A 14,785-nucleotide genomic window follows, 5' to 3' on the forward strand; every position below is an offset into this window, starting at 1 on the left:
AAAAAAAAAAAAAAACAATTTACTTTCAATTGCATTTTCATTTAACAAAACAACAAACTTTAATAATAAACTTTGTTATAAGCTCATCTTATAGAAAGGTTTATTTAAAAAAGGACAGGACACTGAATAGATAAATGTCCTCCATAGAAATAAAACTGGAAAGCCAGGATTCCCCAAACTATAACTCTCAGACATTTTTATTTTGGAATATAAATTCAAAGCTCTTATTTTTATTGGCATGATATATGGGAAAGTGCTCCAACATGGTATTTATGAATAGCTTGTAAATATTGCACCTCAAAACACTCAAGTTAACACTAAATATGAAAATAATTTGTGTTTAGCACATCATCATATAGAGATTTTGACTGTGCAAAACAACAGGTAAACTCATGGCTGCTTTGTCAATCACAAACATGCATGTAAAGATTATTTTGTAATAGAGGGCCATACTACAACAGGACTATAATTTAATTTGCTGAATGGAGAAAGTAAAATTTCAGTAATAAATTATATTTAGAAACATAATTTCCAAAAATACACCCAAGATACAAACCATTCTTAATTAAGTTAACTTATGATGTGTTTGTGTTTTATAAACTTACTTTCTGATAATAAAAACCATGACTAAATTAAGTGAAATATTTATAGGTAGTCTTATTTAAATACATTTAATTCATCTTGGATTTAATCAAGTGCTAGGTTACCATCATGTGGTATGCTGCCTGGTACACAGTAGATATTTAGCTATCATGTGTTGAATGTATGTTTAGCAAAGGAAATCTTAATTTATGACCATATTGCTATTCAAATCACTTGATGTACAGTGATTTTTATAACTTGATACTTCAGAATTATATTACTAACAAATATGCTGATATATGTATAGATATATATGGTAATATATATATATATATATATATATATATATATATATATGAATATATGCACATGACCTATACTATGAAGCTTATCAATACACACCTATGAAAGATTGGCAATTAGACAATTGTCTGGTCTATGAGTAGACTGGGGAAAACATCTTCACTTTAAATGAAAGTGATATATAGGGTGTAACTCTCTCTCATGATTTCCATTTTAAAATTCTCCAGATGTAGTATAGGACATTCACACCCTAGATAAACCACCAATACAGAGCTAACAACCAAAACTGAAAAACCTCAAAACATGGTACTTCTCTGAGGGTGTCATAGCTCCCCACAGTTTAACCAGATCATTCGTTCCAGCTGAACAGTGAGCTAAAGTTGTCTTCCTGTCCTGCTAACTATAGAGCATATGGGAAATTTCTAAGCTGGAGCAGGCATGGGAATAACGAACGTCATTTAGTATTAGGTATGTGGGACAGCTCCACTATGCTATTATGATGCTAATGACTCACAATAACAGAGATTACACTCACAGCATCCTGAACACTGACTAATTTTCAGAAGCCTGCACAATGTCAAATGCCATTCTCTCTAGTGATTGTGTGCAGAGAACAGCAATTACAAAACCCCACAGTCAACTTCAGCTTCCATCTTTAATTACCTTCATAATTCTTTTCAGCAGGTATATATAAGAGAAATAGCAATTCCAATTCATATCTTCAACAAAGATGCCAAATTAATCCCCAGTTTCTACATCCTGGTGCTGTTCTTATATGCAATATTATTTATTTTTTGATTAGTCTTTTCTGTAGCTAAAGGTTATATGACATTGCTATTGTAATTAACCTTCACAACGCTAGTGACCATTTAATTAAAACTTTCACTTTAAATATTCACTAGATTACCTCAAGTTTCTCAGAGTTGGCAGGCCACCAAAATATATTTTGTCATCTGCTTTCAAGTCAAGACCAAAGTTGTTTCCAGAAGATGAAGTAGCTACATTCTCCTCCTGGTTAGAATCAATGTCTACAATTGATATGTTGGCTGTAATGGAGATAGGAATATTCCGTTTAATTAGCACAAGGTTCACCACAGCTGTGTTCCTGCTGACAACTGGAGATACATTGTCTAAATTTCAAATAGACACTGGTTCTTTCAGCATGTGTATTACATATGTAACCATTTAATGTGCAACAATAGAATTAATGCAGTACATTATTGATACATTCACACCAGAGCAGGAAAATAATGGCTTCCACACAATGAAGGCAGATAAGCAGACAAAAGAGAGCAGTTTAGATGGCTATCAGCAAACCACCTGATATCGTTTCTTACACTAAAGAAAATGAATACTGTGTTATCACAACTATCTAATTAGATATTGGATAATTAGAAAAATTTCAACTCTTTTCCTTTTCAAAATTGTGAATTTGAGAATACTCAGAACTACTGTTTCTGTTCATTTGTGAAGTGTTACTTGAATACCATAGCACATGCCAGTAGAGAGATGTGGATAATTGGTCCTATGAGGTGACGAGATCCACATCTACTGTAAAACATATTGTAGACTGGGAGGCTATGTTGTGAGTGAGGTACTGTCCTCATGCCTTATTGCTCTTCGTAGATCTCAAAGGGTTTTCTCATGTGGAGGGGATTGGAATATTGACAAAAATTCACAGTTGGCAAGTAAAACACCATTACTGGCATTTTCCTTTAATGAGAAACGTATTCTGAACCAAATAGGTAACTCTGTACTCTGAAGATAGAGAATTATTTAATTTGGTTGCATTGTTACTCCCAGTCAGTCTTTTAAACTTGAAGACATCCCCATCAGCATTCATATGTAATAAAATCAATGTCCTCCCTGATATGGTTATTCTATGCAAGTATACTAATTATGATATTTAAAAATAGCTTTAGTGAGGTATTATTGATTGTTGATATATTAAACATAGTCAGTATTTAATAGGTACACTCTAACAAAATTTGAAGTATCTATACATCCATGGAACTCATTACTTCTTTTAAGAAAATGAGTGTGTCTATCCCTCCAAACATTTCCTTGTGAGTTTTTGCAGGTCCCTCCATACCCTACGCTTCTGCCATCTTGACATCCATAGCACTCATATGCTTTGTGTGACTATAGATGAGTTTGCATTGTCCATATAATTTAGTAAAACTTACTCATTTTGTCTAACTTATATCATTACATATTTTATATTCATTCATTTGTATTATATTAAGGTTTATTATTTTTTTCTGGTCAAGTAGTATTCTATAATAAGTATTTATAACAACTTATGTATGTCTATATACATATACATTTCTCATAGCCTATCATTATGCTGAAGAATCACTCACTTGTTCACTCAAAAAAAAAAAAACTTTATGACATGATAGAAACCAAGGGAGAACACTAGAAAGTTCTCTCATCTCCTGACACTTGCCTTTCAACTCTACACTCAGAATTTGGGAGCTACTGCCTTTACCTCTCTCCCCTCTTGGATTTCTGAGTCAAAGTTACTTTGAAATCAGTTTATTATCACACCACCTGCTTTCCCATAGTCCTTTGCATGCTAATGAGCCATTACAAACCTTGTGTGATGCTACTGTTCTTTTCAGTTCTATTCTTTTCAAACCACAATGCCTTCCACATTTCAAACGATGCTTAATTCTATTGCTCTTATTTCCTGTCAGCGTTCTATGGTATATGATAAGGTAAATTATTTTTCTTCCTTTTTCTTTGAGACAAGGTTTTATGCAACCATGGCTAGAATTTACTGTGTAATTAAGGATGACCTTTAATTCTTAATCCTCTTGCCTCTACTTTCCCAGAGCTGGGATTCAAGGCATGTGCCACCATGTCCAGCTCTTCATTCTTTGAAGAAATGTGTTCTTTTCCCACTTTAATGTCAGGCTTTCACAATGACTCAGTTTAGTTTTCTATGATTATTTCCTTATGGCCCCTTATAGAGTCTACATTTAATTACTCTTTCAATATTTGTGGGCTTCCAGTCTGTGGGTCTGCTTGATTTGATATACTACTCTGCTGTTCTCACCCTAAACTTATCTCTGATCATTGCAAGGATGAGGATGGCTCCAACTTCTCCACTTCCTCTCTGGATTTCCATTATTCTCACTACATCTAATTGTCTGCCAAGCACACAGTTTCACTAGGCTATTAACAATACTAAAGCTACCATGAATGTAACATGTCTCAAATAGAACTGACTTTTTCCAAACAAAACAAAATTCTTGATATTTACTCTCAGTTTAGCAACTTCTTCAATAGTACTGCCCATAATCTTGTTATCTAAGTAAAAAGGATTCTTTCAGATCTTGCTCCTCTAAGCTTATTAACTTTATAATGTTTGAAATCATTTAATCCCATTCTTCCCTCTCTATTTTCATTACTGGTTTTAATATTTTTCTATTTACTGGCTCTCTCAAGATTTCAGAAGCAACCAAAATGGTCACAAATATACTGACCTAGCTGCTCTGAAAGAAATTTCACTGAAGCCCAGATCTAATAGTACCACAATCTTGGTGGAGTTAACAGTCCCTCATGAGGCTCTCCACAAACTCACCCTGCTATCTAAGCAGTAATTTTCTAACATCATCCATCTACTTAGCTTACACATTTACTGATAGCAATTAGTGCAGTTGCTAACACGTGTCTGGCAGAACATTGCTGTTGTAGGAATGGAAGGGTTTATATGATTAAAGAACTTTGAGAAACATCTATTAAATGTCCTTTCTGAAATACACAGAGTTCTTATGGCTTGGGAGCTTTGTGTCTCTTTTACATGGGCACAAAGGATGCAGCATACTAGTTTACACAATGGTAACATTAGCTTTTTTCTTCTCTAAGGAGTTTCTCCAAGGAGATGCAGCTTTAAAGTGGTATGTTTGTTCTCTGGTGGCTCCAGAATTTGTGCAACTTTTCCTCTGAAAATTCTGCAGGTGCCACTCTTCTACCCTCGTTCATGTCTCAGAAGCACTCCACTCTTCTACCCTTGTTCATGTCTCAGGAGCACTCCACTCTTCTACCCTTGTTCATGTCTCAGAAGCACTCCACTCTTCTACCCTTGTTCATGTCTCAGGAGCACTCCCTGGAGCCTATTCTTCCCTACCACTCATAGTTTTCTCCTGAGACTAGGTACCAGCTAGTTTTGTATCAACTTGACACAAGCTAGAGTGATCTGAGAGGAAGATATCCCAATTGAGACAAGTGCCTCTGTAAGACTTGCCTGTGGGCAAACTTGCAGGAAATTTTCTTATTTAGTGATTGATATAGGAGGGCCCAGCTTATTGTGGGTTGTGGCATCCTGGGGCTGGTGGTCATGGGAGCTATAAGAAAGCCCAGTGAACAAGCCACAAGGAGCAAACCAGTAAGAAGCACTCTTCCATGGCCTTTGTATGAGTTCCTGCCTTTAGGTTCCTGCTTTGCTTGAGTTCCTGTCCTGAGTGCCTTTAGTGATGATATAGAGGAGTTAGGTAAATAAACTCTTTCCTTCCCATGTTGTTTTTGGTCATGGTGTTTGGTCACAGCAATAGAAACTCTTATAATGGCAGACAGCTAGCTTACTATATGCAACTCTCCCATCTATTAACTATGTTTGTATCATCTGACCATAAGTTTTTTGAAGGCAAAAATTTGCTTCAGATTTCCTTTAATTCCTGCACAATGTTTAGTAGATGATTTGCAAAAGTTTATTAAATACAGAGTGTGAGATATGGTGGTACACTATTAAATCTACATTTTCTTAAAATATCATATTGGCCTCCAAAATATTAATTAAGTCTATATCTATTTGCAGAAGTATCAAAGTTTGGATTTCAGATATTGGCAATGCCATAGTAAAGAGAATTATGAAATTCTATCCAAACCACAATTGGATTTTATACCATTCCAAGTACTTAGAGTCATGTTCTTTTATCTTGGTTATGATTATACTTCTTGCTTTAATTTGCTTTCTGTTGCTGTGATAAAACACACTGACCAAAAGCAATTTTGAGGAGCAAAGGGTTTATTCAACATAAAGGTTACAGTTCATCAAGAAAATACAAGGTGGTAACTTAAGACTGGAATTTGAAGCAGAAGCCATGAAGGAGTGCTTTTCACTGTCTTCCTTCAAGGGTTAGCTTTAGTTACCATTCTTATACAGCCCCTGTCTGTTTGCCTTTGGATGGACACAGCTACAGTGGGCTGGGCTACTCTACTTTAATTAGGAATGAAAAAAATGCCTCACAGTCATTCCTTGTGCAGCAACAGATACATCTGATAGAGGCAGTCCTGGATGTGAGGTTGCATCCGCTCAAGTGACTTGAGGTATAAGCCAGGATTACCCATCACAAACACATACACAGACACACACACACACAGACAGACACACACACACACAGACACACACAGCATGTGTGTGTATGTACATATACACAATATATACACACAATATATGAATATACGATGTATATGCATAATATGTATTATTCACCTCCATGTTTGCCAGCATACCTAAGTTTAAAGGTACAGTTCCCATTCTCTAACAACAGATCAAAATACTTCCTGATATAATCAAATGAAATTATGATTACTTGTAATATGTCTCATAAACATAACAAATGTCATGCCATTTTTCTCAGTTAATTACTGGAACACGTTTACAGTTTTGTTGGCATGTTGGAAGAGCACAGAACTGATAGTTGTGCCATACCAGCTACAGATTCTAAAGTAAAGGAACATCTCAACAAAACAGAAAAGCATACAACCACTTTCAAACCTGTTATAGGATATAATTTCACAGGCCGAGAGACATTTTCATGCTTTCAAATTAAGCTCTCAGTTTCAAAAAAGAAAATGACAGAGAATCATTTGGCTCTTCAATCAGTCTTGTCTACTCTAAACCACCTATAATGTAAGCCAAAGAAATGACTGTATCATTTTTTTCACAGAACTATTGAGTAGCTGAAATTACAGGCAAGGCCCTTCTCCTGATGATGTTCATGGGTGCTTTGAGTGCATGGCTTAGACACACACTGCATTCTTACTTTCAAAACTCACCTTGTTTCTGAATCCTTGACAGTGTGAACGATTTCCATTTCCCATCATTATGGTTTTGATTGCTGACAACGGAAGCCATTCCTGAACCCAAGTCATAGCTGACTTTCACATGTCCATCACTGAGCTCTACACTCATGAAATCTTTCTATTAATAGAGTAAAATCACACCAGTGATTAGATACACAAAGAAATATATGGGTATTCACTTTTATGGGGTTTAAAAGGGGCCTCGTGGCTAGATTGCTGTCCATGTCACATGTTACAAGAGTACATTTCTGAAACAGAACTAGTTACACTTTGTAATGTTTCTTGGATTGTGAGTGTGATGTTATAGTACAGATGGCCACAATAAAATCACTAGGACATGTTCTCTCATGACAGTAGTGCAAAGTGAGTTCCTTTGAAAATGCATTAAGCAAACCAAGCTATAAGATCCCCAAAAGAATTTACTAAGGAAACACAAATCTGAGAAAAATGAGGCTAGGAAGTATTTCAAAATATCTTTCAGCTGAAGTCTCTCAAATATGAATGGAGAGCTAGATTTGCCCCTACATAATCCCATCCTGGGAAAATGATCACTGGGTACTTCTCATAAAGAGTTATCTGGGGTGTAGTATTGCAGAGGAAAAAAAGGCTACATTCTATTGTGATTAAATCATCACAGAAAATATATAAGCATTTGTTGTATCATTCTTGGCTACCCCACAGCCATTATAAACTTCCTTTAGGTTTAACTGATAATTTTACCAATAACTAATAATAATATTGGTATTATACAAAAAAATAATAAAAAGCAGCAAACACATTTCCCATTCTCCATTTTACCAGGTCTCGTGTGGCAAGATACATCAAGAGAGCATTTGATGAAAATGTCCGGAACTTGAACATGACTGTGGAGATGTTGGGGTACCAGCGGATGGGGCGGCTCACCAATGCATATCCTTCTCCATCAAACTGAATAGTCCCCTCACTGTCTTCCACTTGTGGGCTGAAAAAAGACATTTCATGCCAGTTAGACCTCTTTGGTTTGTGATTCTTCAATGAACCAGTTTTCCAGGACTGGATGGACACAAACTATCTCAAACATGGCATGGATCCCCCTCACTCTCACCTCCACTGGCTATAGTATTAGCCCTCAAACCATATCTCTTACCTGGACTTCCATAGGTATTTTAAGGCAAGCACTTAGTAGAAAATTACATAATATTTAAGTCCTTCTTAGTGATATTTATGTATACTGTTAGAATTGGGATAAGCTGAATCTATTACGTTTCCCATCTACAAAGCATGGAAGAACATATACCCTTAATCTCAAAAAAAAATCACAATCTAACAAGTTCTCCTTGGATAAATTAAATTCAGACAATGAAGGATATCTGTGTTTTCACTCTATCTTTTTAACATGTGTTTATTTTAATTTGTATGTGACTCTAAGAAACTGTTTGGATATTATGGGTCCCTGCCTATAGCAGGCATAAACTACGGGTCTATGCTAGCCCATCTAACAGATTGCACTAAACCTTTGTGAGGTAAAGGAGATTTTCATATAGCAAAAGGATTCACAGAGAATATATCTTCAATATTCATTTAATAATTAGTAATCAAGAAAAATCTTATAAATAAAACATTAGAAAAGTATTTGTTTTTCTCTTTCTTTCTTTCTTTCTTTCTTTCTTTCTTTCTTTCTTTCTTTCTTTCTTTCTTTCTTTTTTTTATTTTTGAGACAGGGTTTCTCTGTATAGCCTTGGCTGTCCTGGAACTCACTCTGTGACTAGGCTGGCCTCAAACTCAGAAATCTACCTGCCTCTGCCTCCCAAGTGTTGGGATTAAAGGTGTGAGCCACCACTGCCTGGCAAGTATTTGTTTTTCAAATGTGAGTTTATCCCATCTACCTATGTATCTGGGCATTTAAGTATCTAACCATGCATCCATCCACCCAGCTAACTACCCATCCCCATACACAATCATTTATGTATCAGTTGTTCATTCAGAGCTTGTTCTTTCAGAACAAGTCTCACTGTGGGGAGGGTCTTCAAATGTTTAACAGCTGTGTATTTCTTACTATTCATGTAAGCTCTGAAACTGGAGCATTGGATTGCTCTGAGGGTAGAGGGCTAAAGAGTAGTATGATGTGCTTGACATAGAACAAGAACCTTAAAATGTTATTTCCATAAAATCATGGTTACTGAGAGAAAAATTATACAGTACAAAATTGAATATGCTATATTTTAAGAGCTGCTTCACACTTGGACAAGTTGGCTTACTCATGGTTCTTTGTTAGGATTAGAACACTAAGTGTAATATAAAAGACGCTTTGCATGTGTGTGTGTGTGTGTGTGTGTGTGTGTGTGTGTGTGTGTGTGTTCATAAAACATCTTAATCTGGGGAGCTAAATTAGCTTGTTAATCACACTTTATAGTGAGGAACTTGGCTATTACTTAGCCTTTCATCGTAATACACTAACTTCCGAAGCACTATACTAGGAATGAGAGGATGGTCTCAGAGACTCCATACACATTCCTTCCTTGTAGTTCTCATTTGCCAGAGCCTTGCATATTAAAGCACCTTGGTACCAAGAACATCCCAGAAAAGGGTGTGAGAGTCCTCCCTACCTGCTTTCTATATGCTCTGTCTTCAGACATTGCTACTTATTGATAACTTTAAAATTACCCAAACTCAAAAAAAAAAAATCGCTACACAATTCTAGACTCAAAGGAGAAATGTCAGTTTATTTTCTGATATAAACATAGGGAAGCATAGAGAAGTTAAACCTTGACATCCTTGTGTCACTGATCTATCTACTTCTCAGTGTGGATGATATCAGGCACTCCTGAGACTGCTGGAGAATCTTACAAAAGTCCTTTAGCAATTCATGTTGGAATTTCTCAAGCGTGACATGAAAGTTTCAATCACTTTTAGATTTCTAAAGTCTCTTCCAATTCCAACACTTGACTATTTTACCAAGGCAAAAGACAATTTATGGGAAAGAGTTTTGGGTGGGCAGTAAGCAAGAGCACTGGTGTAGAACAGCTGCCTTCATTCAATTCACCACAGAGCTTAGGCAGAAAGAGAGCAAACTCCCACTTTGAATGAGTAACTTGGGGTTGAGAAAATTAGCTCATTTATATATTATAATATTCCAACATGGAACATTATATTACATTTTCATGTACATTTTGATCATAGTTTCAAAGAAAATGTAACAACCATTTTATACATAAGCATAATACTTTATTTTCCCTTATTTTATTTCTGTGCCTGGTCAAGTAAGCACCGAGAACACATCTGCTGTTCTGGAGCAGCCACATCCTGTGACTGTTTGCCAGTATAACAATGATGTACACTGTGTTGAAGCACTTAAAATTTCAGTGTAATTTTCATATTCCGCTAACTGCATTTTATTTCTGGCACATTTTGTATTTGAATCCTAATGTGACTGCCTGGTATAAGATATTCCTGGCACTTCTCTTTCTTGGTTCCTATGTGCTCTTCTTCTTCTCCCTATCTTCCTTCCCTCTCTTTTTCCCCATCTTTCTATTCTCATGGCTATTTTACCAATCTTTCTGCCTTTCCTGGTGATACATCTTTTGATGAGTAAGAATGAATTGAATTCTTCCTAGTATTGGAAGGTTGGAAATATACATGCCTTAGATAACATATTACATATTGACTTTCTTTTTACATAGCTAAATGTTCTTTTTACATAGCTAAATCATGACAGAATGATCATTTGATGTTTTAGAATAATCAGGCACATTGAGCCTGTGTTCCCTGGGCTACATGTATACGAAGATAGCTTTGAATATGACCCAACACATTCATAGATGACAACATCATACTGCAACATCAAGGGGTTGAATAGTTCTGCAAGTTTTTCTTTTACTACACTTGCTAATAATCTTCTGAAAATGCCAATTAGAAATCTACTAAGAAAATGTTTAGGGTGAATCTGGGCCTCATGTATCTCAGGCTGGTGTTAAGCTGAATAATATTCCTACCTTGGCATTCTTAGTGCTGCGATTACAGGCATGTGCCATCAAACCTGGCATTGTATCTCATGGTTTTGGTTAAATTGAAGGAACTTGATAGACAGCTTTCCATATTCTGTGTCAATATGTTCTGGATAAAACTATCTTAAATATGTCAGCCTCTCTGGCCACCATGTTGATAAGTTGGGATACCAAAAGGATTTGGACATCAAAATGTTCAGAGATGTCTTGGAGATTCTTCCTATATGGTAAGGTAGAGATATTTAGAAGAAAATGTAAAATGTTCTCTGTTGTGTTGATGGGGGTTGGGATTTGAAATGCCCATGTATTCATTAAACTAGAATCTTAAAAAAATGCCTTAGCACTTCTGAATTCTTGTATATAGCAAATTAATCCTCTAGATATTTAGTGTATACTGCAGAGTTTTAGTATAATCAAATTATTTTTAGGCTCAAATGACTAGGAGGGGGGCTCTGTACTTTTATGTTGAGAAATCCCCTACTCTTAGTTTATTATTTTTATATTCTCTACTCAGGTTTATATAAAACTATTTTTGACATTTGCATTGTATAGTGTGTATACTTTAAATCCTGTTTGTTCTGAACTCCTTCTTACTTTTGATGCTGTGTATTATGGTACTTCTTCCAGGATTGACTGGGTACCTGTTATCTCTCCCATCTTAAGCAGTACCTCAAGGTTCGCCACAGTCATCCCTGTAAGTATTTGTAGGAACTTACATGTCAATTTGAAAAGTCCTACAGGAAAAGTAATATAAGCTAGGTTTCTACATGTATACTTAATCAGCTTGGGTACTCTCCTTATAAAATAATAATTATGACCAGAAGTCGTTAATAGATAAGCAAACTCTCATGACTATGAACAGACACTCACATAGGAAGAGATTAGTCTTAATTGACTGTGGTTCAAATTTCTCATCTGTGAAAAACACATAGCCATATAAATGTATTAAAGAGTACTTTCCAAGGTCTTTGGAAAATGGCTTTACAGTTGGGAAGGGATTTGAAATTTCACCTATTTGGCATTTCTACCATAAGTACAATCAAACTTATTCTACATCATGATAGATGGATACCCAGTAAAACTCAAACTGTTTGTTGCACAGAACAGACCTCATCTCAACTCACCTGACAGTACATCCTTTGCAGTCACCTTCTTTCTCCCGGAAATTCCATAAACCTATAGGTTTGTTGTCAAAGTATGTTTCTCCCATACAGCCGGTGAAGGTAGTCACACGTACAGCATCGGCCTTCTGCAGAGAGATGTGGGATTTGGAGGATTTAAGGATTTCATGAGTTGCAGTATTTATTAATTATTAGCAGCAGAAGTCTGATAGTTCTTATTTGTTCTATATGACAATCTTAGTGGTCTTTTTATGGTCATATTATGCCCTCACAGCAACAACAGGAAGGTCATAAAGGAAAAGCTCAAATATTTCATCAGTGGCTCCTACTTTATATACTACCTCAAATGGGAACTCAATTTACATGTCTTATCTCCATTAGTAGAAGTAATTCTTCTTTTGTAACCTCCAGTGATTTTTTTCAAACATCTCAGGAGTGTACAGTCCTATATATAACATCCGTCCATCATCCCATATATCTCAAATGATCTCTGAATTACATAATAAACCTAAAGCAATATAATATAAATTCTATGTGAGTAGCTGTCATAGTATATTATTTACAAAAAATGTAAGAGAACATCTGTATATTTTTGATATAGGTTCGATCTTATATTTCAAATACTTTCCATTCTTCATTTGTTGAGTCTGAGGATAGAAAGCCATGTGTATCCGTGGCAGAAATCAATTATTTCTGGCTTCCAACCTTAGGCTAGCTATTAAACTTCTCCACAGATGGCTTTGACATGGGATTATTGTGAGAAATTATTTCTGGTCCTAAATACAATGCCCACTACAGACAAGTGTATACTGAGATCCTGTTTACTTTGTATAAATCTGACTTACAACAGACTAAAATGTTTTTCCCTTGAAGTAATGAATGAGTTCACAATGGAGACTCAGTGATGAAGGGGAGAACACAGGAATAAAATAAGCTGTGACAGTGTTCATCTAAGGTAGTGGTTCTCAACCTCCCTAATGCTGTGGCCCTTTTATACAGCATATTAAATCCTCATATTGCAGTGACACCTAATCATAAAGTTATTTTTATTCATACTTCATAACTGTAATTTTGCTACTGTTATGAATTGAATTGTAAATGTCTGTGTTGTCCAGTGGTCATGGGTGAACCCTGTGAAAGGGAAGTATGATCCTGCCAAAGGGGTCATGATCCAAGGGATGAGAACTACTGATCTCAAGTTTTCATTCCCAGACAGTTAGGCCACCAGCTCAAGAGAATGAGAAGAAACATAGCAATTTTGTAAGAGAGGATCATGTACATCCATACAGGTCTGTTTGCTGCTGTCCCCAGCACATGGTCTAGGATCTGATGAAGCCTCATACAACTATCCTTTGAATGCCATCAGCTCGGTGACCACTGCAGTCACAATTGGAGGGAAAAGACCAGGCTGGCGAAGCTGTTTAAACAGCTCCTCTTTCAACCCAAACTTACTATAAATAAGTGGCATATTTTGCTACCTATATCAGAAACTACGCCAAAGCTAGCTGTGATGGTCGCTATACTGGCTGGTTTTATGTCAACCTGACACATGCTAAAGTCATCAGAGAAGGAGGAGTCACAGTTGAGGAAACACCTCCATGATATCCAGCTGTAAGCATTTTCTCAATTAGTGATTGATGGGGGAGGGCTGAGCCCATGGTGGATGGTGCCATCCCTTGGCTGGTGGTGCTGGGTTTTATAAGAAAGCAGGCTGAGCAAGTGAAGGGAGAGCTGGAGTAAGTAGCAACCCACCATTGTTTCTGCATTAGCTCCCGATTAGCTCCAGGATCCAGCACTGTTTGACTTGTCTTGATTTCCTTAAACGATTGACTACTATGTGGAAATGTAAGCCAAATAAACCCTTTCTTCCCCAACTTGCCTTCCGGTCATGGGGTTTTGTTGCAGCAGTAGAAACCCTAAGACTGTTGCTTCCCTCAGTGATAGACGATGGTTAGCATATGTAAGCTAAGTACACCCCTCCCCCAAGTCGCTTTGGGTTGTGGACTTGACACAGCATCAGAAAGCAAACGAAGACAAGTGTGGTCCCAGATTAAATATAATGACAAAAACAAATTGAGCCCCCAACATCCTCCTCTCTGTGTTTGCTGACTATGAATTTAGTGTGAGAAACTACCTTCCATTCCTGCTTCCATGCCTTCCTCTCCCCTCAATGATGGGTGTACCCATCCAGAGTAGGAGCCATAATAAACCATTCCTTTCTTAATTTTCTCTTGTCATGTATTTGGTCACAGCAACCAGAAGAGTAATAGACATGTAAGTATACCTGAATTATTTGGAGACTAAAAGATTAGGTTGAGATGTTTCAGAAAATAAATGAGATGGTCATGAGAAGGTAAAACACCCTGGTTATAGCTTTAGTTCTAACATTACAGTATGCATCTCTTCCCAGTACTGTGACCAACATGTTTGTAGGTTTTGGTTTATTGTCTATGTATCAGGAGCCTGGGAACTCTTGGCCCAAGCAATTTCTTAAGAGTTTCTACATATTTCCTTTGTTTCTGTACTTTATCCTTCGACAATTTTAGAATTGCTTTGCACTAGTGACACCTGCATGCTGCATGATGATGATGATGATGATGATGATGATGATGATGATGATGATGATGATGATAAATATTTGAGTTTGTGCCTGGAGATGTGGCTCAGCTACTAATGTTCCAGCTGTACAAGCATGAGGACCTG

The 14,785-nt window shown here is 36.5% G+C and overlaps 1 protein-coding gene across 1 annotated transcript in view; it reads right to left on the reverse strand.

Moving 5' to 3' along the window:
* The window catches only part of Lama2 (laminin subunit alpha 2), a 668,494-nt gene that overhangs the window by 69,499 nt on the left and 584,210 nt on the right, over nt 1-14,785 (reverse strand). Inside the window, exons 50-53 of the mRNA XM_031380750.1 lie at nt 12,086-12,210; nt 7,777-7,939; nt 6,952-7,096; nt 1,793-1,931 (exon numbers count right to left, since the gene is read on the reverse strand). Of these exons, the coding sequence (XP_031236610.1) occupies nt 1,793-1,931; nt 6,952-7,096; nt 7,777-7,939; nt 12,086-12,210 (572 nt within the window). The remainder of the gene's footprint in view (nt 1-1,792; nt 1,932-6,951; nt 7,097-7,776; nt 7,940-12,085; nt 12,211-14,785) is intronic.

Source organism: Mastomys coucha, unplaced genomic scaffold, assembly GCF_008632895.1.
Source record: "Mastomys coucha isolate ucsf_1 unplaced genomic scaffold, UCSF_Mcou_1 pScaffold2, whole genome shotgun sequence".
Classification (NCBI taxonomy): Eukaryota; Metazoa; Chordata; class Mammalia; order Rodentia; family Muridae; genus Mastomys; species Mastomys coucha.